This window comes from Onychomys torridus, chromosome 15 (assembly GCF_903995425.1).
Source record: "Onychomys torridus chromosome 15, mOncTor1.1, whole genome shotgun sequence".
In the NCBI taxonomy this organism is placed as follows: domain Eukaryota; kingdom Metazoa; phylum Chordata; class Mammalia; order Rodentia; family Cricetidae; genus Onychomys; species Onychomys torridus.
In genome coordinates, this window is record NC_050457.1 from 2,939,561 (window position 1) to 2,967,094 (window position 27,534).

At 36.6% G+C, this 27,534-nt stretch overlaps 1 protein-coding gene across 9 annotated transcripts in view; it reads left to right on the forward strand.

Annotated features, from left to right (window-relative positions):
* The window catches only part of Fam172a (family with sequence similarity 172 member A), a 430,744-nt gene that overhangs the window by 107,096 nt on the left and 296,114 nt on the right, over positions 1-27,534 (forward strand). For 6 of the 9 annotated variants that reach the window (XM_036206787.1, XM_036206790.1, XM_036206785.1 and 3 more), the window contains 2 exons: positions 6,399-6,464; positions 13,370-13,561. In XM_036206787.1, the coding sequence (XP_036062680.1) occupies positions 6,399-6,464; positions 13,370-13,561 (258 nt within the window). The remainder of the gene's footprint in view (positions 1-6,398; positions 6,465-13,369; positions 13,562-27,534) is intronic. The other 3 variants (XM_036206793.1, XM_036206794.1, XM_036206792.1) reach the window with 1 other exon arrangement.

Consider the following 27,534-nt stretch of genomic DNA (forward strand, 5'->3'; position numbering starts at 1 on the left):
AACCTAAACAAAGCCAAACATCCATAATCCATTTTTGGGGGGAATGTGGGTATAGTTTTCTAGGCTAATTTCTGCTGATAGAGGTCGCTGTATTCTTATGGGGATCCTTAGAAAATTAAGAATTATGATCAAGTCTTGACTAAAATAGTCTGACGCTGTGTTCTCTGAGTCAGTTGCCTTGAAGCTGTTCTGGATGTTGGAACATCTGGAGACCTCTCAGGGTGTCTTCTTTGATCAAACAACATTAGCCTGGAAGTAATTCATAAGTTCTCATCTTCTGTGGAAACAAAAGGAGAATCTCTTCCAAAGCAATGTATCCTTAGACACAAAATTTGAAGTAAAGATATTTAAAAATATATATATATTAAATGTTCCAAAGGCAGTATAATCCAGATTCTCTGTGTAATATCCATCTTCATATGGCTTTTTTTATATTACTTTTACTGCCTCTTTAAAGACTTTTTTAAAACTTTATTTCTTTATATATAACTGTCTATATTCCTTTTCCTCTCTTCCAAGCCTTTGTACATTTTTACACACACTGTAAACTGTTTAGTGTTTATCCCATCTGAATCTGTCTTATTTGTGAATCTATTGCTTTAAACTACAGCATGACTAGGACTGAAATGGCAGCTTTGGCTGCTGGCTCTGCCCACCTCATCTCTCCAACATGGAGGAATGATATTTACTGCCAGCTCTGAGGGAACTGTGCTCATCATTGATTCTGTGAAGCAGTGAGACTATGCTTCCATCCAGCAGCATGTAGACCAAAACCTTTTCTTTCTTTCCTTTATTTTTTTGGTCTATACTAGCAAAAGCTATATCCACTATCCCCCATGCACTATGATGTGCTGTTCACAGAAGCCACTGTGTACAGTGGCAGGAATCTGCCATGCTGCACTCAAGCCCATTTGGTGTGTAGTTCCCAAGGTTGGTGACAACTTGGCTTTAGAAGTAATGCTTGAGAAGTATGTCCTTCTTGGAAGGCTAGAAACAAACATCTACCTGCAGTTGTAAGACGTCTTATCAAAATCATGTAATCACTTAGGAATTTTGTCTCAGTTAAAAGAAAAAAGTAGCCCCCAAGTAAGAAGCAGCTCTGAAAACAAGGAAAAAATGTAACTTAAGGTACCTCATGGGAGACTTACTCAAATACAAGGAATGTTGAGTTGCTAATAGTTCTTACCTGATACAGTGAAGTAGTTTATCAGTTAACATCAGAGTGAAATAGTGTGAAGAAACAGAATTACACTTGAGAGTTTCAGAATTTACAAACTAAGTTGTCCATTGAGTTCCTTTTCTGTTGTCACCTACTGTTGAGCATGCAGCCCGTTCCTAACTCATTTCCGTGGTGAGACGTTCTTGGAGGGAACTAAATTCTCTCTGCAAGTGGTTAGTAATTTGAGATAGCTTTTGGATTAGGGTGGGGCCATGCGTCCACTCCTCTTTTCAATTCTGGGGCCTCCATGTGGTGCAAGCCCTGTGCATGCTGCCTCAGTCTCTGTGAGTTCATGTGTGCACCAATCCCGGTAATGTAGAGGGCCTTGTTTTCTTAGTGTCCTCCATCCCCTTTGACTCTTACACTGTTTCTGCCTCCTCTTCCATGGTGGTTTCCTGAGCTCTGAGGAGAGGGATTTGATGAAGACTTTCCATTTAGGGCTGAGGGTTCCAAGGTCTCTCACTGTCTTTGTAATGTCTGGCTGTGGGTCTCTGTATTTGTTCCCGTCTGCTGTATGAAGAGGCTTCTCTCATAATGGGTGATTTCTGAGTATAGCAGAATGTCCTTAGGGGTCATAATTTTGCTAATTTTTTTTTTTTTTTTGTCTATTCATGTGCTTGCTTGTTTTTTGTTTTTGATTGGTTGATCTTTTTGTTTTTTGTTTTGTTTGTTTGAGAAATACTTATGGTATTTGGTTTTACCATAAGTCTATGGGCTATCTAGGCTTAGGTTCTTGGTCACAAGCAGTGATTTTAATGGGTTCATCTTGTGGAGTGAGGCTTAAATTTAACCTGATATTGGGTAGTCACTCCCACAAGTTTATGCATTGGACTAGTATATCTTGTAGGCACTGTAGGATTGTGGATGATAGAGTTTTTTGGCTGGGTTGGTGTATATATTTTTGTATGTATATATGTATATATTTTATATTATATATACACATACAAAATATATACATGTATATAGGTATATATGTATATATTTTGTATGTATATATGTATATATTTTAGGAAGCTTCTACTCTATTAAGCTTCCATACCACCTCTCAAATGCCCTTAGCTGTCTCTCCCCATATTCCCTCCCTTGTCTCCCTCTTTCCTCCTTCTTCCACTTGATTCTCCTGTTCCAGCCCTCCCCCCCTCTCACCCCCCCCCCCCCCCCCCATCCATAACTATTTTTCTAGTTCCCATTTTCTATGGAGATATACCTATCTACCCTAGTACCTTATTCCATACCTAACCTCTGTGGTTCTATGGATTGTAGCTTGGTTATTATTGACTTAACAGCTAATATTCATATATAAGTAAATACATACCATGCTTGTCTTTCTGGGTCTGGAATAGCTCATTCGGGATGATATTTTCCTAGTTCCATCCATTTACCTGCATGGTTTCATTTTTTTTTTAATTGCTGAGTAATACTCCATTGTATACATGTACCATTTTTTTTTGTTCATTCATCTATTGAACGATATGTTGGTTGTTTCCAATTTCTTACTATTATCAACAAATCAACAATGAACATTGTTGAACAAGTGTCTCTCTGGTAGGATGAAGTGTCCTTTGTGTATATGCCCAAGAGTGGCATAGCTGTATCTGGAGGTAGCTGCATTCCCATCTTTCTGAGGAACCACCACACTGATTGCCAAAGTCGCTGTACAAGTTGACACTCCCCCCAGCAATGGAGGAGTATTCCCCTTAGGTCACATCAATTTGCTATATAAAATGTGAACAGTGGGTCACTAGTGTATCTCAGTGAGTAAAGCCACTTGCTACCAACCCTAATGAATTGAGTTCAGTCCTCGGCACTCACATGGAAAGGAGAGAACTGACTCCTGTAAGTTATCCTCTGACCTCCATGCATGCAGCATGCATCTATATACAATCATACATACATGTATATCCAATAAATAAAACATAATTTACAATTTTGCCAAAATTTTAAAATGACAGTAAAGACATAGATGTTAGAAGTTAGACTATGCTAAATAGTCATTCTAAAATTATAAGCTTGCCACTAGAGAACCGTTTGAAAATGTATAATGATTGAACCAGAAAGGCAGGAATAAAAAAATATAACTGTCAGACAGTAGAGAAAGCCAGATATGGCTGAGTAGTTCTGTTGCTACGGGCGCTCTATGGGCTGGGGTGAAAGGGCAATCCGAATGCAGGAGTTTGAGTAGAGCCTAGGGAACATTGTAAGGAGGAAAAACAAACAACAGCATAAATGGAACTCAAAAAAGGTACAAATAAAATCCAGTTCAATAATTATAATAAATTAGAGTAAACTTGGCAATAGAAACTAAAAGTAACAATACAAAATTTATATATGTGATTTACAAAAGACGTATCTAAAACATCAAAGTAGGGAAAGTAGAAAGAAAAGCTCACTTTGTGTGTGTGTGTGTGTGTGTGTGTGTGTGTGTGTGTGTGTGTGTGTGTTTAAAGAATGATTATTTGATTTACTACTTTATTTATGCTACAACAATTATTAACTTTCCCATACTTTTTTCAAAATTAATTAATTTATAAGAAGTTCAGTATGGAGAATTTTTATGTTTAACTTTTAGTACTTTTGAAAATAGTATATTATTCTGCTGTAATACTAAAACTGATTTGATTGAACCATAAATTCCTTGGTACTGAAGGTAAAAATTACGTTTTGTGAGTATTTCTAACCTACTGTTTTGAAGATAAACATGTTCTACATCAAGTCATTACTCACACCTGGATCTCCTACCAATTGCGTGTTGTCTGTTATAGACAAGATGAGTGTCATTCTTTAAAAATGTTACATAAGATTTTAAAATACTATATAACTCTAAAAGTAATCTTTACTTAGAAACTGATATTTTTATATGTACATAACTGAATATGAGTGTCATAGTATTACTAAATGAGTAATGTATTTGTTACTTTTCTCATGGCTGTGATCGTGAAGGAGCTTCAGGGAAGAAAGCTTCATTTTGAGTCTGTGCAAGAGGTACAGCTCATCACAGAAAGGAAGGTTGGGTGGTAGAACCATGTCCTGCATACTGTGTCTGGAGGTTGGCTACTCACTACTGTGATGACCAGAAGCCCGGAGAGATGGGTGTGGCCTCATCTGGTGTTTTTCCCTGGTGTTTAGTCTGGGCCCCAGTCTCACAGGATGACACACCCTGAATTGAGCTCCTGTCTTCCCTTCTCACTTGATCATTTTAAATACTGGACACCCAGAGCTCTGACCCCTAGATGGTTATAAATCCAGTGAAGATGGTTCTTCCAGATATATATTTTAATAAAGTGTGTTAGGAGTGAAGGCTGCTTTTTAAAATGTTAACTTCACATATAATAAAACTCCATACTAAATGTTATTCTGATAGATATGTATCAATTAATTGATTTCATTTGATGTTGACATAAGTTTAAAAAGATTATTTTTAAATGTTTTAAAATTTTTCATTATGATTCCTTATCCCATATTTTCTGAACTCAGGTCACCTATTGAGTCAGATTTCTGTGATTTTCTTTGCAGAAAATATTGCATTTCATGAACACATTTAAATTTTTTAGAATTTTTTCTTTGATTCAACTCGTCCACTTTTATCCCAAGGTCAAGATTTTCTTAGCATTTAGGAATCTTCTCTAGGAGATGCGTTTGGTGGTTGCAAGGCTGATTGTAGAGTTTTATCGTTTGCACCAAAGTTCTTACTTTATAATGAGCCCAATACAATTCTTATTTCACAGAGTTAATAAGATTATTAAATAAAATTGATATTGCTGTGAATCAGTCAAGCCAAGTTTACTTTATTGTTCTTCAAAGCCAATCTCCAAACAGTGAGAGGTACCTTCTTAGTCTTTATAGCTGTTCCCTTACCCCGCCCCAGTCACATCTATGGGGCTATTTCTGAGATAAAATGAATGTATGTACGTACATAAGACTTTTAACTTTGTTAAGGAAAGAAGGCTAACGAATCTGTTTTAGATTAATGAATAAGACACCAAAGCAACCAACATCTTAATGTTATTTAAGAAAACCCTCACTTTGTTTCCTAAAAATTGACATAGGTTACCACTGAAATTAGCATGTGTGATATTTTGCCTACAGTAACCACAGATGCTTTCGGGAGGAGAAACACTCTTAGTATGACCATTCAAACTGCCTATTAAATATATGCTCCTATTCCAGGTCTACCTATCCTTGCTCATTGCCTACCAAATAAGTCGTATATTTCATATTGCTGCTCTAACAAATTACCATTAGTTTCATGGGTAGAAGCAATATAAGTTTATTATCCTATAATTCTGTGGGTCAGAAGTCCAGTAGGAGCTGCACCAGAGTGAAATGAAGGGAAGTCTAGTCAGTTTTAGGTTGGAAAGAATTGGTGTCCTGTTTTGTGTTATTGGCATAGATTATACTGAATTCTCATGTTTGTATTGGCTGCCAATTACAGGTCCTCAGAAGACATAGCTCTTGGCCTGTGCTCTTCTTAACGTTCAAATCCAGCAAATCCAGTTGAGTCTTTCCTACCTGTCATGTGTGCAACACATCATACTTCTTTAACTTTCCACTTTTAAGAACATAAATGATTTGATTTGACCCACCTCGTTAATCCCAGTAGATATTTTTCTCAAGGTCCTTAACAACCTTATGTGCAGGTCTGTTACCATGCAACCTAACACATGCAAATATTCAGGAGTTGGGATGTAGACATCTTTGAAGAGACCATGTTTCTTGACTCTCATAAACACAGTATTGACTGCACTTGCCCTGACTGGGTTGATTTTCTCTTTCTGCTCATAATACTTCTCATATACTTTCCTTTCTTGCTCATATGGGTGTGTAGATTCCAATCCCTTGAGAAATTACATTAGGTATAACACCTATGGAGAAATTGTAGGAGGAACAGTTTCTAAAAGCACTTCAAAGCTTCAGAATATTCATTTCCACAGGAGAAAGTCTTATGTGTTTTCTGTGAATTTGTAAAACTCATTCTAATCCATCCAAAGCCTTCCAACATAGCAGTAGAAAGTAGCACATTCTACTGCTTCGGAAGAGTCTGTGTGATACCCAAACATTCAAAGGAGAAAATTTGAAGAGATAATTACTTAGAGCAATAACTTTCAATAGTTTATCAAAACAAATGTATCTTGATAGTAGATGATATTGAATCTTAATATTTTATTTATTTCTTCCTTAGATCATCACAAAATATGTCTATGAGCTACTGGAAAAGGACTGCAATTTGCAAAAAATCTTTATTCCAGTAAGTCCAATTTTCAAAAAATATTTATCCTAAATAAAATGCTTTTTTTCCATGTAAAATGGTTTTCAATCTAGGAGAAAATTTTTTTGTGGGTTAAATGTGTTCCTGTGTTGCTGCTGGCAATTCACTGCCTGTAGTAGCCTCACTCTTCTGTACTAGTTCTTACAAAGTAATGCTGTCAATGTAAACAATGAACAATGATGATTTCCAATCTGTTTCTAACATAATGACAGAGAGGGTTCTCTTTTACCTTGTCTTCTTCCACCTGAATGTTTTTATTTGTTTCATATAAATCAGTGTGCTTCACATTGTAATAGGCATTCATTAACTCCTTAAGTATTATTTGATTCTTTGAAACCTTTTTTAAATTTTAATTTCTTTCTCAATTTTATATTTTAATGAGGGTCTTACCTGCATATATTTTTTGTGCACCACTTCTATTCCTGGTGCCCACACGGGCCAGAAGAGAGAGATCAGATTCTCCGAGCTGGAGTTTGGACAGTTGTGACTATGTGTAGGTGCTAGGGATCAAAACCTGGCTGTCTGGAACAGCCACTAGTGCTGCTCTTACCACTGAGACATCTCTTCATCCCTTATTTCCACAAAAATGTTTCTTTTTCTCTGCGTTCCCAAAGTCATCCCTGTTTTTTAATACTGCTTGTTTCTTCTTTATTAGAAGACTGGGGAATTTTGTACTCTTTTCTTTTGGAATAAAAAAGTTTTAAGTTGGTCGTTGGTACCTCACATCTTTTATCCCAGCACTGGGGAGGTAGAGGCAGGTAGATCTTGGTGAGTTCAAAGCTAGTCTGGTCTAGAGAACTAGTCCCATGACAAGTCAAACAGGCGTATACAAAGAAATTCTGTCTCGAACAACCAAAAGAAAGAAAAAGTTTAGAATTTGTTCCTAGACTCAAATTCTAAACAGAACTTCTATCATTTTTTTGAGTTTATAATCTAATTACAACATTGCTCCCTTCCCTTTCCTCCTTCCAAATATTCCAATATATGCAGATCCTTCTTTCTTTTAAATATATGGCTCCCTTTTTCCTAATTTTTATTGCATGCACATATGTATTTTTAATTTACATCATGAAGTGCTTAGCTTTTAAAATGAAGAAGTGGTAATCTTACATGTAAAATGTTAGTTGGAGTAGATCAGATAAATTTTGCTCTTTCTTACAACTCTTTTATTTTATGAATTAAGAGTCCAGATGACAATGAAATTGACTTATTTAATGTATAAACCCTTGTACATAGATAATTTCTGTGAACTTTTGCATAAGATTTTTAGATATCTTGGGTCATGTTATTAGGGAATTTGAATATATCTTAATTGTTTAGATTCTCATCTTTTATTGCATAGTTCTACTAAAATCTATTTTTCATTTAATCTAAATATAATCTCTAGTGATCAATAATAATGTTATTCATTCTTTCATTCACTCAACTCAGTAAGTGCTTTAAGTTGTAACTCAGAAGTTAGCTCTGTAAGTTGTAAACACTCTTGGTGATTGTAATAAAGAAAATATTATTGCATGCCATAGGTAAGCCGTATCTTGTTCTGGTTTGAAACAGCATCTTTTAGAAAAGCACAGAAACATAAATTTAGCATCTTTGTGACAGTCAGTATGGCTATCCTATGGGGAGTCAGAATTCTTGACTTCAGGCGTTCTTTCTTCTTCTGTAAAAACTGTACATGGAAGTTGGCTATCGCAGCACACACCTGTAGTCCTAGAACTTAGTGGGTAGATGAGTTCGAGGACAGCCTGGTCTTCATATTGAGTTCTAGGCCTGCTGAGGCTACATGGTGAGTCTCAAAGTAAACAAGCAAACAACCTGTATACATTTGTTATTCATGAAAGTTAAAGTAAAATTGTATCACTTTATTCATTTTCTGAAGAAGGACATTTAGACAGTGTTAGTTTTATCCATTGATAGTGTTTTATGATGGAACTTCATTAGTTTTCTATAAAGAAAACCTGAAATTAGAGAACTTTGTTTTATATATTTGAAATTCTCATTTTAAATTTAGTGTACAAATTAAATAAGTTTAGAGAGATCCATGTTATATAAGACATGAAATTAGCACTGTGTTTATTTTTCCTTAATAATTTTTCCTTACTTTGTAAATTATAAAAATGCTGTCTTCCTAAATGGTCATGTTACATAATGTGTCAGCATTTTGGGAAACACATTATTGACAGTCAGTGTCACAAGCATGCTTATGTTCTGCATGAGCATTGGATAATGAGCACAGAATGTTCTCACTTGCAGTATCTCCACACCATGTAGGCTGTTAGAGGTGTGAGTTACCTTAATGACTTCTCTATAAAAATTTCATCTTGTTTAAGTAAAACACCACTATTTGTTGTTTAACAATTCCTCAATGAATTGTTAAACACTAAAAATTATTCACTGTAGTCTCACTGGTCTGGGGGCATGAAAATTCAAGTGTATTGAAATTGGCTTTTGTGTTTTATTTTTAAAAGGTTTAGCTCAATTGCTTGCCAGTGTTTGCAGATAAACATCCTTGTTGTAGTCATTTCCAAACTATTGAGATAGTGAGGAAAAACTATTTTATTCATGTAGATACTTTGCTATATAAATTTAGCACTAACCTATACAGAGCACACTGCATTTATCATGTTCAGAGTCAGTTTTCTGTCTTACTGTGGTCAGTGCTGCCCAGTTACTTGCTCACATACCACTCTTGCCATTTTATTACTTGCGTTTCTCTACGAATTGTTTGTCTTCATTGTTGTCTTTCCTACTTTGAATTTCACACATTTTCAATCAGCTTTCCAACTGCTTAAGTAGTTTATTCATGGCCTCCTTCATCTTTAATCTCATGAAAGTTCTGGAGTTGAATTATAGTTGTTTTTTTCTTCTCAAAAATAATTGTTCCTCTAATTTTAAAGACATTATGTTGGAATTCAAAGGAGTAATTATTCATTGCTTAAAAATGTTGATTGAGATCTGGGGGTGATTGTAACTTTTTATTATCCTTGCACATGGAGTTGGAGTCGGGGGATTAAGAAAGAGTTCAGGATTGTCTTCTATTCTGTGGCAAGCTTGAGGCCAGTCTAGCTACACAAGACCCTAACTCAGACAAGCATGACAATTGTACTGTTTGGGAACTTGGTTTATTAAGGGCTTCTTTGTGACTGTCAGCTTGGAACTTTCCATTAGGTCCTGGTGGGCTCACCTGTGGGTATACAGCTGAAGACAATGGCTACCTCTCTCCACAGCCCACCAGTACTCAATAGTTCTGTATGTAGGAATAGGACACCATGGGCCTCCACCCCCAGGTACATGATTAATTCACGTGTCCAGACTTGTGTAGGATCAGAAGAGACGGCCTCAGCTCTTGCGAGATTATGATTGCCATGGCTGTGTCATTTTCAGAAGATGGTATTTTACATTTATCTCTTGGCTCGTATATTCCTTCTGCAATTTCACCTCTGCAATGTTTCCTAAAACTTAGATCTGGTGGCACCAATGCTCTTTTTAGGGCTGAGCAATCAGCTGCTGCTTATTCTCAAACCTAGAGCATTTATGAGTTTATGCATTCACTGCCATTCATTGCAAAGAGAAGCTTCTCTGATTAAGGTGGAGAATGGTATTTGTTTGAGGGTATAAGTAGTTAGATGGCAGTATGAGGCCATGTCAGTATAGCTACACAATAATAGTAAGTGCCTCCCCATCCTCCAAGGCCTAAGACCCCCTCATCCTTTATAAATTACTAGGCATGAATCTCCTCCTGTGGAGGAGACCTCCAATCCAATCAGAGATTGGTTGGCCCTTCCAATAACAGATGCGCCACCATTGCACCCCTGGACACGTCTTACTTAGAAGGTTAGCACTAGACTTTGTAGGGCTCATATCTGGTTAAGATGGTTAATGCCATTTCCTCCTCAGGAGCTTTCACAGTGCCTTTCAGGATTCTGAAAGCTAGGCAGCAGGAAAGAAGCTTCCAGTTCATTTCTTTCTTGGTCAGTCTATATTTTGTAATGAGTGTTGTGTCATGTCTTCAGCGATAGGGCATTATTAATTAGTTCTTGTGGATAATTAAGAGGAATAAATGGCAGAAGCCTGTATGGTTTTCAGGGTCTCCAAGGGCTTTCCTGACCAATAGTTCATAAGGAAGTATTTCACATCTGTCACTGGCAATTTTGTTTAATAACCCTGGGCTTTTATGGACATTATGTAACTATGCAGAGCATCTCCTTCTAGTTCTTTCAAAAATTTTATAAGCCTTTTTACACCAATTAAAATTTATTTCCATATGGGTTTTCATATCCCTTTCTCTTTGTTTAATTTTGCTCCCTTACCCTATCATCTCCACCATCCTCCACCCATCCCTGCTGAAACATTCCCACCCCTGGGATTCTCCCTCTCTACTTGTGTTTTTATCATTTATGTTCTGCTATCCCTTCCTCCCTGAAGGAATCCTCTGCCCTGGTGGTCTTTTTCTAGTTTTCTTACTTCTACAGGTATTTAAAAACATAATCTAAAGATTCCATACTAGGATCTCCATCTGAGAGAGAACGTGTGGCATCTGTCCTTCTCTGCTTGGATTATCTCACTCAGTATATATTTTCTCCATTTACCTACAAATTTCATTTTTCTTTAGAGGTGAATAAAACTTCATTGTGTATACATATCATATTGTAATTATTCTAGACCGATTCAGTTTCCTAGCTGTTGTGACTAGGACAGCACTGAGCATGGTGGGAAATTACCCCACCATGTAGTAGGATATGGATAGAGGTCTTCTGACTACATGCCCAGGACTTTAGAGCTTGGTCATATGTCAGTTCTGTTGCTAGTTTTGTTTTTGTTTTTAACCTCCAGTGTGGCTGTACCAGTTTGAATTCCAACTGGCAGTTAATAAGTATTGTTGACCACATCCTTCACAGCATTTGTTGACATTTGCTTTCTTAATAATAGCCATTCTGACTGGCATGAGATAGAGCTGACAATAGTTTTAATTTGCATGACCCTGGTGCCTGTTGATGTTTAAAACATTTAAAAATATTTATCAGCCATTTTTAATGTCTTTTTTTGAGAACTCTTTATTTGGATCTATAGTCCATTTTAAAATTTTATTGTTTTGTTATATTTAGAGTTTCTTTAGTTTTTTGTGTATTATAGATATTAATACTCTGAATTATTTAAATTCTTTGCATCTAAAGGACATCACCACCAATAGAAAGATTCTATATTTCAAAAGTTTGTTCTTAGCCCGGCAGTGTTGTATGCCTTTAATCCCAGCACTCAGGAGGCAGAGCCAGGTACATCTTTTTGAGTTCAAGGGCAGCCTTGCCTACAGAGTGAGATCCAGGAAAGGCGACAGCTACATAGAGAAACCCTGTCTCGAAAACCAAAAGAAAAAAAAACAAACGAAAAAAAGTTTATTCTTTATTTACTGAGTACCTATAAGATGCTAGGCCCCGTTCTAGACTGAGAATATAGCTGAATATAAATTATAAAATATTACTTCTTAGGATTACGTAGTAGTGCAGAGAGCAGAGGATGAATGAGTATACACACACACACACACACACACACACACACACACACACACCCCTATCATTTATTTGATTGCCTGCCTGCCTGCCTATTTATCTATCTGTCTGTCTGTCTGTCTATCAGTCTGTCTATTTATCTCTCTATGAATGAATGAATGCATTGTGTTCGATTGCCATATGTGTTATGAAGGAGAGTAAGACAGTGAGAGGGACTAGAGAATTCATGGTGAATGTCTGAGATGTCAATTGTAGACACAAAAGGCTTTGCTGAGCACTAGTTACTATTCTTAAGCTCAACCCATTCTTTCCTACTAAACCGGTTATTTTGTGTGTTCTGTTTACACAGATAGAATTAGATAATGAGATCAATATTGTTTTAAAGTAAAGGTTTATTTTTCTATTCCTGTGCATTGTGAATGACTGGGAAAATTTAAATTTTTAAATTTTAGATTGAATTCCAACATTTTGTGGAATTGAATGTGTGAGTTCTTTGATAAGTGTATGAACATATGTTGTTGCTGGAGTGAGGAGCTGATGCACTATGAGCATGTAGATTGGTCATTTATGTGTGTGGTTTTGGGTAGAGGACATATTACTAGTCAGTTCTGGTTTCTACCTGGTTATATATGGCTTCCATTCTGAGTACTGGACATTACTGTGTAGACTATCACAAAGCTTGCTGTACATATGTCATAAAAGGTTCAGAAATTGGTATTCCTTAATATTTCTTGTATTTTTGAAATCTAGCTGAGCACCTGTTTATTAGTAATGCATTAGTAACTGATACATCGATAAACTGTCAGAATATACAGGTTACTGTTGTGTGTGCCCATGTATGTAATCTGAATATTTACATTGTTTTGACATTGCATTTAAGTAGCTATGGGTTTTCTATTTTCTATTATAGGTGCTATATGCTTCAGTTATAGAATTATAGACTATGTGCAATATAAGCTATAACTTCAGTTTGTTTAAATGTAATTTCTTAATTTATTGATAATTATTATGGTAGTGACTCCTCAAATGGATTGTGAGTAAACGTGGGTGAAAAGAATAGTTGGATAATATGTGAACTATAGAAAGCTTTTAAAAATTAGTTATTTCAATTTTCTATGGTAATACAATACTAAGTATATAATAAAATGTATGAATGCATGTTTTAATTATTCTTTTTCATATGTTTAAATTACTGTCTTGTGTTGCTTTCCACTGAATATGTGATTGCTAGATGTTCTTGACCATCTTCTAATTTAAGTTTTTTTTAAATAATTCTGTAATAACCATTCAATAATTTGTAGTAGCCGTTAATTGTTTTCTCATTGTGTGTATGCTCAAGAAACATTTCATTTATTATTTAATTTTTTTTGATTACAGGTAGATGCCACTGAAAGTGAACCAAAGAGTTTTATCTTTATGAGTGAGGATGCTTTGACAAATCCACAGAAACTGATGGTTTTAATTCATGGTAGTGGTGTTGTCAGGGCAGGTCAGTGGGCTAGAAGGCTTATTATTAATGAAGATCTGGACAGTGGCACACAGATACCTTTTATTAAGAGAGCTGTGGATGTAAGTGAAACTTCCTTTGTTTGGGGGGTATTTTATAGTTCATTTTATTGCATATGATAATTTTATCATGTCTTTTGCATAAGTATATTCGACGTATAATCTTATTACTAACTCATTGTTTACCTTACTTGTATGATGGTGATTATTTTGTAGCAATGTGGGAAAATATAGGAGTATTGAGCACATAAAGGTTTAAATGTCTTTAAAATGAATAATTTCTCAGTTTTTTTTGTTTAACTATATGAACTATGAGTTTAGCTATTATATCATATAATCATCAACAACGAAAATACTTCTGACAGAAAAACAAAGCAAAACATGTCTGTAGTTGGAAAGCTTTGCTTAGGGTAAAAATTAAATTAATAAACTTGATGATTATGGAGAATCTGGTGAGGAAAAGTAGAATAAGTAAATGTCTTTTGCATTTAAAAAGTATTTTGATGCTCACAAATAAAATGTTTTAAGGTTAAACAAATATATAAAATGTCAGAATGTAATATTTCATATGTCATTTTCTAGTCCAGAGTTGTTCTAATGTTCAGCTATTGCTTGAATGTCTCCTTCTTAAGTTACACAATGAGTAGCCAGTTATCACAAAGGATGAGTTTCTTTTACATGTAATGAGAAATAGTCCTCAGAAAAAGTGCCATCTTGTATAAAACATTTAAGGTAGAAAGGGTATGTAAAAATAGTGTGTGCGTCCATGTATCCATTTTATTTCTAAAACTGACAATACATTTTATAATTAAAATTGGAAATACATCTTGGATATGCAACTATAAAATCAATCAATAAATATTTAAATGTGTTCAGTTTTCTGTTGCTCCCAATATCATAGTAATAGTTAAGCCAAATCCTAGAGAATATTTTTGTTAGAGATTTTACAAGTCCTCAAAATGCTGCATATTGAGTTTTTTAATTGTTTATCCACTTGTCACAAATGTGCAAAGCAAAGAAACATGTAACTTTTATTTTGTTGCTAACTTTAATTGCGATTTTAGAAAAATTGAAGTAACTGCTTATTAAGAAATTAAGTTATTAAGAAATCAGGGCAATTAAATACTCATTTAATAAATTGAAGTGTATACTAAAATAGCACAGGAATTAGTGTTTTTTACTGTCTCTCATTTTACATTAAAGGTGGAGAACTCTCTGTCCAATGCTTTCACTTGTGATTATAACACAGTGAGTGTCTGTATGTTTTAAAGAGAACATTATTTCCAAACTGTATGTACATTCCAGTAAATATTTGAAAATAGTAGTAAAACTGGGCGGTGGTGGCGCATGCCTGTAATCCCAGCACTTGGGAGGCAGATCTCTGTGAGTTCGAGGCCAGCCTGGGCTACCAAGTGAGTTCCAGGAAAGGCGCAAAGCTACACAGAGAAACCCTGTCTCAATCCCCCAACCTCCCCCCCCCAAAAAAAAAGAAAGAAAAAAGAAAATAGTAGTAAAGGAATCAGGAGCTCTCAGCAGTGAGTCCTTGGTGAAATGTTTCATGTGATTTTCTCACCCTGCTCTAGGTCACCTGCTTTGCCTGCTGTAGAACATTTGCTGATAGGGTTTTCAGGTAAAAGCAAATGGAGGAAACTGTCTGATGTCTTGAGTCAGGTGATGCTCCAGCTCTTGGGAGGTAGAGGCAGGTGGATCTCTGTGAGTTAAAGGCCAGCCTGGTCTACATACAGAGAGGATTCCAGGACAGCCAAGGCTACACAAAGAATCCTTGTCTTGGGGGGGTGGTGTCTTTGTTTGAATAGACCATTGATTTGTGCAGTCTTTTTGAATAACATTAGGATAGTAGGTCATTTTTTCCCTTATATGGGAGTAGTATTTCATGTATAACAATATACTTCTGCTTTGATTTCTCAACCGTAGGAAGTCATGTTTCTTTGAATAGAAACAACTGATTTCTAAATATATGGCATGTCTAAGCTCTAGCTTTAGCTGATTACATTCTCTTTGTTTTTCAATATGAAATTTATTGTTTGAATTTCATCATGAATTTCTAAAAATATATATCATTTTCAAATCCAGATAGAATTACATTTACTGCTCTTTGTCTTCACTTGTTATAACTTCTCTGGGGATAGGGAGAGATGTATGGCATTTTTAGGGAAGCAGGCAGAGGAAGACCTATGAGGAGGAAGGTGCAGCCCCATTCTTAGCTGTTAAACATGGTAGCTCTGCTTTTATTTCGTTATATACTGAAATTTCATGTCAAGAAAGGTCTCCATAGTATAGAAAAGGTGAACTGTAGTTATTTGGTTTTTCCTGTCCTTTTTCATACGATCATGAAAGTCAATTTTAATATTTTATAGGAAAGACATTATCATTTCTATGCAATGTATATCCTCACTAGATTATTTATATATGTTTGGAATTTCTCAATTAGGTCCACGTTTTAAAACTGATAATACATTTTATAATTAAAATTGGAAATACATTTTGGATACACAACTACAAAATCAAACGATAAATATTTGAATGTGTTCAGTTTTCTGTTGCTCTAATCCTCTCCAGCAGGGAAGTTATATCTAAGCATTTTATGAAAAATACTGTTTTAATCTATGGCTCCACCGTGGCCAAAGTGGGAGTGTGGTTGGTCTCCTAGAGCTCTCCAGAATTTACTGGAATTCATAGATCCTGATCAGAAGATGGCAGGCGCTCCACTCCTTGCATTTGAACACAGCTGTAAAGACGTTAGGAGGAGTGGTGCCAATCACACACTTTCCTGTAAGTTCGAGTGCGCTTTCCAGGGCTCATGGTTTTCGTGTTTCAGTGTCTAATTGCACAATACATAACTCAGCTGAGAAAGTTTAGCATGTATCCACACATCAATGATTCAACATTTCTCTAATTTGTGAGTGACAAGTTTGTTGTTTTTTATTGCCCCTGCCCTCACGTCTTTCAAGGCATCTGTTTGTATGTGTATAGGGAAGAAGTTAAGCAGATGACACTTGAATACTAATGGATTTAAAACAACTCATTTGAAGTTTAAGGAGGCACCTCCCTGACTCTTTTCCTCCTTTCGCTGCTTGAGTTACTGTCGAGGGAGCTGTGTGTGGAGGCCTCTGGAGATAGAGACGACGAAATACGAGTTCAGGACCAGCACAGTGAGGCCTGATTTCACAAAGTAACCAAAACTAAACAAACAATGTGTTTGGGAAACACTTTAGCACAGTGGTTCCCAACCTTCCTTATGCTCCGACTCTTTAATACAGTTCCTCTTGTTGTGGTGGCCCCAACCATAAAATTATTTTCATTGCTGCTTTGTAAGTGTAATTTTGCTACTGTTATGAAACATAATGTAAATATCTATGTTTTCTACTAGTCTTAGGCGACCTCTGTGAAAGGGTCATTTGACCTCCCCATGGGGGTCTTGACGACCCATAGATTGAGAATCACTGCTTTAAGACCTATTTATTGATCTGTAAAGTAAAAATAGTTCATGTGTATGTGTTCATATATATATATACTTACGTGTATACAAGGGCATGTGTTTAAACATGTCCAGAGGTCAGTGCCACATTTCTTCCTCAGTAATACCCCACATTATCTATCTATCTATTTATCTATCTATCTATCTATCAATCAATCATCTATTCATTTTTGTGGTAGAGAGTGGAAGCTTGCTAATTCAGCTAGACTGGCTGGTCAGCAAACTATTGGGATCCCCTTGTCCATAGGCATGCATCACAGTGCTCAAAAGTTTTCTATGGGTGTAAGGATATGAACTCAGGTTCCATGCTTGCACAAGTACTTTACTGAACCATTTCCAAAGTGCTGAAAATAAAGTTTGAAACCTCTTTCTTAAAAATTTCCTGTAGTCTACTTGTTCACTTCATTTTAATAATTAATTAGCTATTACCCTTTAAGCTAAAATAATTTTTATTCTGCAATATGGAAAGTTTGTTCTTTTGTAGCATTCAATGTTGTAGTTTAAAATTTCGGTACCTTTGATCCTTTTCTGTGAAAACTCCCATTCCTGTCTCAGGTGTTAAGAAGCAGGTCAGATAGCTCTGAAGACGGTTCCTAGCAGGGATGGTGATGCCTGTGAGCCCAGCCTGGGGAAGCTAAGGCAGCATTGCATGTGTGAGTTGATACGGTTTATATTGTGATGACATATGTAAGCAAACAAACAGTGAGCAGCTTTGTGCTACTGTTTGTGATAATGTCAATCTTCTTCCTGAATCTTATTCTGTGGTTATAAGATGCTCAAGTACACCTCTAGTTGTTTCCGCCTTCCGCTTTTAAAACATCTGTGTTTCCTCCAGTTCCTTGAAGTGATATTTATTTTATCCCTAACCATTCTCTAGAATTTTGTGTTTAGTTTTATTTTTGTCACAGTTTGGAATGGAGCCTTTTTTATTTGTTATGAAGATATTTTTGCTTATCTCACCCAATTTCAGTTCTGTTTCTTTCTCTTTGTTTTCTGCTCTCGTGGTGGTATGCCAGACTACCTCTCTGTCAAGCTCTGGAAGGGACAGGACGCTTATTTCTTGTAGTGCTAGCCACAAAGTGTAAGATTTTCATGGGGGGGGGGTTGATTTCATTATTTTGGTGGGAGAGCTGTGATGATACCATTCAAGAATGTATAGTTAGTGTCCCTGTTTGTAGTTTTGAAGAAAACATTTACTTTATAAGGTAAGAGGTGCTCAATTTCTGAGTAATTTTGGATTTCTGTTTCTAAGTTAGATACTTCTTAGTTATTATCTGCCTTTGCAGGTAGCTGAGTTTCTAATGTATAACCAAGCCAGCAATCACATCTCTGTGGTGGTATTGTGTTCCCCAAAATATTGTACACCCTAATAAACTTATCTGGGGTCAGAGAACAGAACAGCCACTAGATACGGAGGCCAGAAAATGGTGGCACTCATGCCTTTAATCCTCCTAGCATTCCAGAGGCAGAAATCCCTCTGGATTTCTGTTAGTTCAAGGACACATTGGAAACAGCCAGGCAAGGTGACTCACACCTTTAATACCAGGGAGTGATGGCAGAAAGGTATATAAGGCGTGAAGACCAGAAACTAGAAGCTTTTAGCTGGTTATGCTTTTAGGCTTTTGACCAACATTCGTTCTGGATGAGGACTCAGAGGCTTCCAGTCTGAGGAAATAGGATCAGCTGAGAAACTGGCAAGGTGAGGTGGCTGTGGCTTGTTCTGCTTCTCTGATCTTCCAGCATTCACCCCAATACCTTGCTCCAGGTTTATTTTTTTATTAGTAAGACTTTTTAAGATTCCTGCTACACATCTCCATTCAGTCTTCACAGACTTATTCACATCTATATTGTCTACTTTTTTCTCTTTGCTTTGTCTGTGGGTGAATACTAACTTTTTATTTTTCACTATATTTTTAGTATGGTTTCTGAATGAAGTACATATAAAGTAAGTAAGTACAAGTTTTTTGTAAATAAATAACATTTTCAATACAATATATTCTGATCAATACAATATATTCCCCTCCTTCATCTCCCAGATTCTTCTCACATCTCAACCCATAACTGCATGCCTTCTTTCTCTCTTTAAAAAGCAAACAGCCAAATAAAACAAACAAGCAAGCAAACTGGAGTATTAAAAACAAAAAGCACAAAATACACACACACACACACACACACATACACACACACACCATAAAAACACAAAATCGGAAACCATAATATCTAAGCAAAAGACCAGTAGGGTTAAAACAAACAAAAACAAAAACAAAGCCTAAACAGAGCAATAACAGACAAAACCAAAAACACCACTGAGTTCATTTTGCATTTGACATCGACTGCCCTCAAGTTCGGTTTGTTTATCCATTCAGTCTGTCTTAGAGAAAGCTAATTTTTCGTTGCTAGTGTTTCTCAATTGAAGTTAGCTTCTTGATTAGGGCTGGGAGCTTGTTTCCACTTTGTGGTTGTTCCAGTTACAGATAATTTGTATATTTTTGAACAAATAATGTTAAAGAATATTTCTAAGCAAATACTTTGTGAACTTCAGTGGATGACTTCCTTCTGTAACAATAGTCATGCTAGAACATTTGGAAATTTCTCGTAAGAATTTCTATGATTGTAATGGGATCATGTTAAATAAATGCAGTTGTTACTTGACTTTGACATGAGTTATATACATGGGTAGTGGAGTTAGGGTTTTTGGTTTGTAAAATATTTGCTTCATTTTTTGTAAACTGGGGATTTTCTCTTGTGGCTATTGACATTTAGATTGCTTTTTCCTATTTCAACTTTGATTTTCCTCCTTTTGGACAAGTATATTCATAAGATTAGAATTTTTTTATGAGTGTTTATGGAATTAGTATAGATGTATGTCTACAGTAGGCTATCCCTCACCACACACACACACACACACACACACACACACACACACACACACACACACTGGTAATTGAGACACAAGCATACTTTGGTAATGCCATAAGTACTACCCTCAATTCTTAGTCTTATCACTAAATATTGTAACATCTTGACATTTCAACAGAAGTATAAAACAAATTTGGTCATGAAACGTTTAATAGGATTATAAGAAGTAATTGTATTTGTGTCAAGTAGTATTCTTTTAAGCATCAGATTATCAGATAATAAGCTGTTTGGTGATAAATTGATAATGTTAAAGTTAGATTTTGGTGTGAAAGTAAATTGAAGTAATCTTTTTACATGGAAGTTCAGTAATGTCTCTCAAAATTTAATATCCATGCTTCCCCATGATTCTCCCTGTAGTGATTTATACCAGAGCAGTTCACAGTACACAGTACACAGTTACTCCCAGAGCTCATAATAATTGCTAACTACCTAATGCCTACCAGTAAAGGACTATTTGATAGTATATTTATATTGTGTATAGTTTTTAAGAAGAATATATGTATATACATTGTGTTTTATTTGTGTGAGTTGATGAGGAGTTATTACATGAAAACTCAATGATGACATTAGATAAACAGTTGGTATGCTGTTGCCCAGGGAAGACCACTTCCCCCACTCTTTACCATCCTTAGTAGCCTGTAGTTCTCCCTGTAGAATGGAAGCCTCCTGAGCTTTCTCCTTCCACGTTAGTGTGTTTATTCGCATCATCTTTGTACTGGACATGTTTAGGCAGCTGTGATGCTGAGACCACATAGGTATAGAGTCTGACATTTCTAGGAGACACAATCTCACAGTAAACTTACCCTTCCTTTGGCTCTTACAGCCCTTCTGTCCCCTCTTCAGTGATTCCTAAGACATAGATGCAGCAGTTGTTCTGTATATGTATCAGGTAGGACTAGGCTCCACACTTCTGTATTAGAAGGAATATGAAGTGGAAAGGGAAAACAGGGAGGGGACCTAATTAAGTAGGGGAGAGGGAGGTACATACAGAAGAAGGAATAAAAAGGGGTAAAATAACAGCAAGGTTCTCTGATAAAGCTGTAAGGAAGCATACTATTAACTACCTACCTAGAATACTTACAATGCATGTAAGTAAGTCAGTGTGTAGTAAAAATTTCCCATTTGTGCTGACCATACTTCCTTTAAGAATCATAGATATCTAACAAAAACACCACAGCAAGCATGATATTCCCCTTTTAAATTGTTGGGCCGTGTGGTCCAAGGTAAGTTTCTATTGCCAAAGACACAGGTCCCTGAGCTGAACTGACTTGAATTCCTCTTCCCTGAGGACCAGCTTTCCAGAAAGCTCTATGCAAACTTCCAAAGATGGGAAGCAGCCAGTAGTCCACCCAGCTATGACACCTGTAAACCACAACAACCAACACGGCACAGTAACCTCAGCGGTTCAGTAGTGACAAGTGCATTCTGCCAGTAACCAACAGCTCTCTAAGTGGACTCAAAGCCTGTTCCTGAAGAGGGAAATCATGTCTGGTAATGAGCACCTAGCCAACTGCCCAAGGCTCGTGAAGTTGTGGATCATAGGAGAGCCTCTAACTACCACTGAGTTAAAGCAGCAACATCCCTAAATGCTTTCTAAATACTGATCTGATACCCATGTGTGAATGCAGTTCTCATCCAGTGTCACGGAAGCTTTGCTTTGCAACAGACACACCATGACATCACAGCTGACCAACATCTATTGTAAATCTTCAGCAGGGGCAGAACAGACAATGAGAGAGAGATCCCTGCTCTATGGTCTCCAAACATGCTAATGCCTGTCTCACAACCTAACATATCTTCAACTACTACATAAGTATCACTAGGTGTTTATGCAAGAAATCATCATATTCCTTGAGTTTCATCTCAGCTTTTCTAGTTTGTATTTTACTTTTAACTCTGAAGATGTTCTCCTTTTATATTTAAAAAGATTTTCTGTAATGTATTTAAATACATTATTTTAATATAATAATTTTTAACATTAAGTCAATGACAATATAGAATTACAACCATCTCCTTTAGATACTTATTTTTATCACTGAGGTTTAATTTAAACAACCAAAGTTGACCTCTTAAAATTTTAAGACAATTGAAGCCTTCTTCGTGTCTGATTGAATGTGGGCTATTAAACAACAGGTTGAAGCCAAAATTGCAAGTTCCAGATTTCAAAAGTACACTGTGAAGGAAAATTTACAAATAATTAAAGAATATGTATTTCTATAATATAGATCATGAAAAAGAAGTAAAATTTACCCAAAAGATTAGACACTCAACACATTAATGAGCTCACACAGTATGAAGCCACAGCAGCTCTTCTGCCCCTAAGAAAACAATGAGATGGCAGTTGTAGTGTTAGGAAAGAGGTGCTAAGGACTTCAGCTCCTGGCAGAGGGCAGACCTACCTGTGACCTTCCACCCCTGTCAAGACAGTTCAGTTTTAAAGCCCACTTACCTCATGGGATTGTGGCCTTTGTTTCTGAGGTGCGTATGATGAACTGTTCAGTGATAGTTTTTTTCTTTATGACTGACTGTATTGCTGAACTAATTTACTGGCAAGAATTATACCAGAACTCTAGCTCCTTCTGTAGTAAAGGGCAGAATTAGCAATAACAGCATGCTGATATTATCACATCATTGTTTAAACAAAGTACACATACATACTCGTCTATCCATGAACTTCTAATATGCACATATAAACAAATAGATGCTACATTTATCTTTCTGGGTCTGGGATACCTCCATCAGGAAGTGTTTTCTTGTTTTTTATTTTTATTTTTCTAGTTCCATCCATTTGTCTGCAAATTTCGTGATGTCTCTCTTTTTTAACAACTGAGTAGTACTCCATTGTGTCAATATACATTTTCTTTATCCATTCTCCTGTTGAGGGATATCTAGGCTGTTTCCAATTCTGGCTATTATGAATAGAGCAGCAATGAACATTTTTGAGCAGCATGTATCTTTGTGGTAGGATGAAGCATCTTTTGTATACATGCCTAAGAGTGGTATAGCTGAGTCTTGAGATGGTGAGTCTCATCTTCCTGAGGAACCACCACACTGTTCCCATAATGGCTGTACAAGTTTGCACTCCCAGCATCAATATTTAAGTGTTCCCCTTGTTCCACATCCTCCCCAGCATGGGCTGTCTCTTGTGTTATTGATCTTCGCCATTCTGACAGGTGTAAGATGGCATCTCAAAGTGGTTTTGATTTGCATATCCCTAATGGCTAAGGGTGTGTGTGTGTTTAAATATTGACTTTTGTCTAATTGCAAACTCTTAAATTCCTGAATTTTAATAGTTAACTTTCATGACCCCAAATGAGGTAGTTTCAGCACACCACTGTTTTTATCAAACATAGGATCTTTATTCATGTAGCTAAAAATTAAAACTTTCTCTGTTTCTACTATCAGCAGTAGTATTTTCTAAGTATTTTGTTTCTAAGTTCTAGTTATGAATTCTTATTGTATTTGTATAACATAATACTGCAGTGAAATGAGGAAACTTATACAACTATTTAAAATATCCTAGACGAAGCTCTCAAATTACCTTTTGAGTTAAAACAACCAATCACAAGTAGTGTGGCTAAAATTTCACTTATATAAAGTTCAAAAATGGGCAAAAATCATGTACAATATTGGAAATGAAGATGGGATGAATATGTAAGGAAGTGACTTCCTGAAGTGATCATCAGAGGATTTTTTAAAAATATTTCTACTGATTCTCTGAAAATTCCATATAATGTATATTGATCATATTCATCCTCCATTCCTCCCCTTAATTAGCCCCAGGTCCATTATTTCTCCTTTACTCCTATATTATCCTTTCATTTTTATAATACATTGAGTCCAGTTTGTGATGCCCACATACTCATGGCTATTGTGGCATCTACTAGATCATGGTTGGCCTACCATGGGTCATTCCCTTATAGAAAACCAATTCTCCCAGTAGCTATCTGTTGTCAGTATCTCCTCATTTAGAACTGGGACTTTATGGCCACTTTCCCTTTGTATGCAGGAATTTTTGTCTAGCTTAATCTTGTGCAGATCTGATGCAAGCTACCATAACTGTGAATGTGTATGTATTCATAGTGTGCACCACTTGCTATACCCAGGAAACACTGCTTTGATGCAGTCATTTACACTTTGGCTCTATCCCTGTTCTATGATTATTCCTGCGTTTGGAAAGAGAATGGAAGATGTTGATATATCTTTTAGGGCTGAGCACTCTATAGTCTCTTATTCACTGCATGATGACTAGTTGTAGGTCATGAATTACAAAAGACCTTCTGTGATGAGAGTTGAGAAATGAACTAGTTTATGGGGATTAGTGATTAAGTCATTAGGAGTTAGTTTAATACTATGTCCATTCAGTAGATTAATACTAATAGGTTCTATGGTCTTTCTAGTCACATGTTCTTGGCACTCATAACCATATGTGTTTCATCTGTGGAACAAGACTTAAATGCAATAAAAAAGAGTGTTTGTTTACTCCTATAACTTTTGTGCCACTATTACACTAGTGTGCATTTCTTGCTGAGACAGTTATTAATGGAGCTCAGAGGGTTCACAGCTGGATAAGACTGATGGTTACTTTCATACTTTCCTTCTTCCATTATGTCTATAGCACTTTCTAGCACTATGAAAGGGAGCTAATAGGGCTGGAGCTTCCAGGATGGTATCAATCCTCTTTCTCTTTGTTATGGCTTGAGTAACTGGTGGATTCAGATGTAAAGTCTTACCATTCTAGTTCTGGAGGATACCCAAGAGCAATCGCCATATCCTGTAATTTGGGGTGGTGGTGGTAGTGGTCTATGTGGTCTCATTGACCAGTAACTCCAAAAGTAGTAACTCATTTCTGGCACTGGGCTTTTTATTTGGTAATCTGTGGTTTCTAGAAGGAGTATCATATCCTAGTTATAGAGTAACTTCATTTAACACTTGGCATTGTGTGTGTGTGTGTGTGTGTGTGTGTGTGTGTGTGTGTGTGTGTGTAGACCATGGGGGAGACTTTAAAGCATCGGAGAGATTGCTGATAGTATAAAGAGAGAATTGGGAATATTAGAACAAGAAAAATTAAGTTGGGTAGGATTGCAAGGACAGGATAGTGGATGGAGTATGAAGAAGAATAAATAACACAAAAGACCTTTGAAAAAGCCATAGAAGCCTAAGGTATTCCTTTTAAAATATGCTTGCCTGGGAACATCCTTGCTTAGTGAAGTTATTGAGTTATGTGCTGAGTAACTGTGCACTTTATCCCATGTATAATATTATTATTAAAAATTTAAAAGAAAAGTATTTGAATATTAGACTTGAAATATGTGTTCTTTGTATCTTGTCTACTCAAATGTGGACAAGCTGTGCAAGCTGCTGCTGCTGAGGACAGAATTACCCAACCTGGGGCCTGGAAAGATGGCTCTGAAGTTGAGAGCATGTGCTGTTCTAGCAGAGGTTGCAAGTTTGATTCCAGCGTCTTTATTGGGTGGTTCATAAGTGCCTGTAACTATGCTCTAGAGTATCTGACACTCTCTCCATGGATACATGCAATCATGTTCACACATGCAGTCACAGACAAACACATACATGCAATTCAAATTTACAATCTTCAAAACAATAGATAAAAATATCACCATAGATGTCTTTCTTATCGTCAGGACTGCATTCCATGAAACTGTGTCAAAATGCCACTCTCTTCCCTTGTCTGTCAGAGATTCCATCACAGTGATGAGGAAGGAACCTGAGAGAGGAAACTATGGCCCATTGTGTGTCTCTTACTGTGTAAGAATTAAGATTAGTGCAGGTATGCTCAGATAGAGCATTGGTTGTACACAATTATACAGGTGTGACTGCAGGATTTGTTGGTTGTTGTTTCTGGCTCTCACTGTTTCATCAAGTACAGTTTGTTTTATACACAACAGTTATTTCTATTGTCTGTATTGTAGCTATAGCTTTTCAGTTCAGATGCTCATAAACTCCCCCCCCCCCAAATGTTATATCATCACCTATGTAGTATAAAGCTCATTACATTCAAATTTGAAGTCACTTATAATTTCATAGAAACATTAACCATAGGAAGTTTCAAATCCCTTTGGAAGTTGTAAATCTTACAGGGTATCTGTGCTTTCTTGGTAGTTGGTGGTCAGTATTGAACCTGTAAATAATGAGATACTACTATGTTTTGAGGTTTCTGAATTTGTGATTGCTAGTTTAAAAAAAATCCCAAGGTCAATTTGATTCTTAGTTTAGCTCATCTAAGTCATTTTCTGTCTCAATATGTGACAGGGTGATGTTGCATAGTCATGCTTGCCAGGCCTTTTGTGGACATCCTCCACACCCATGTCCATGTCTGCTTTAAGAGTGTATGTGAAGTGGCTTGGAACTGCTGGCTGACATTCTGAAGAGATTCAACTTCTTTTAACAGTTTTTTGTTTTTTTTTTTTTTTTTGCTTCCTTTGGCATCAAATAGCCAATGTTCTTACTTTCCTAAAGTAACTTGTTCTCTTTGGACACTCAGTGTTTCCAGAGTTGGCACACTTATTGTACACTCAATGTTTCCGGAGTTGGCACACTTATTGCACACTCAGTGTTTCCGGAGTTGGCACACTTATTGTACACTCAATGTTTCCAGAGTTGGCACACTTATTGTACACTCAATGTTTCCGGAGTTGGCACACTTATTGTACACTCAATGTTTCCGGTGTTGGCACACTTACTGCACACTCAGTGTTTCCGGAGTTGGCACACTTATTGTACACTCAATGTTTCCAGAGTTGGCACACTTATTGTACACTCAATGTTTCCGGAGTTGGCACACTTATTGTACACTCAATGTTTCCGGAGTTGGCACACTTATTGTACACTCAATGTTTCCGGAGTTGGCACACTTATTGTACACTCAATGTTTCCGGAGTTGGCACACTTATTGTACACTCAATGTTTCCGGTGTTGGCACACTTATTGCACACTCAGTGTTTCCGGAGTTGGCACACTTATTGTACACTCAATGTTTCCGGAGTTGGCACACTTATTGTACACTCAGTGTTTCCGGTGTTGGCACACTTATTGTACACTCAATGTTTCCGGTGTTGGCACACTTATTGCACACTCAGTGTTTCCGGAGTTGGCACACTTATTGTACACTCAATGTTTCCAGAGTTGGCACACTTATTGTACACTCAATGTTTCCGGTGTTGGCACACTTATTGTACACTCAGTGTTTCTGGAGTTGGCACACTTATTGTACACTCAGTGTTTCCGGTGTTGGCACACTTATTGTACACTCAATGTTTCCGGAGTTGGCACACTTATTGTACACTCAATGTTTCCGGAGTTGGCACACTTATTGTACACTCAATGTTTCCGGTGTTGGCACACTGATTTTGCACTATCTTCTCTTGCATGCAGAATTTTTTGCAGCATAAAGGTTATAGGCAAATAGCCAGCTGTCACATTCCTGAGGTCCGCTGCAGCACCCACAGATGAAATGCACAGTTTTGGCTACATATTGCTTGCCAGATTGCTAAACAGATGTTCTAGACTATAATTCAGAAGAGTGAGGCTTTGTGAAGCATTCCCTGAGAGTCACTTCTGACATTCTCGAATCATTTATTTAACAGTAATTACTTCT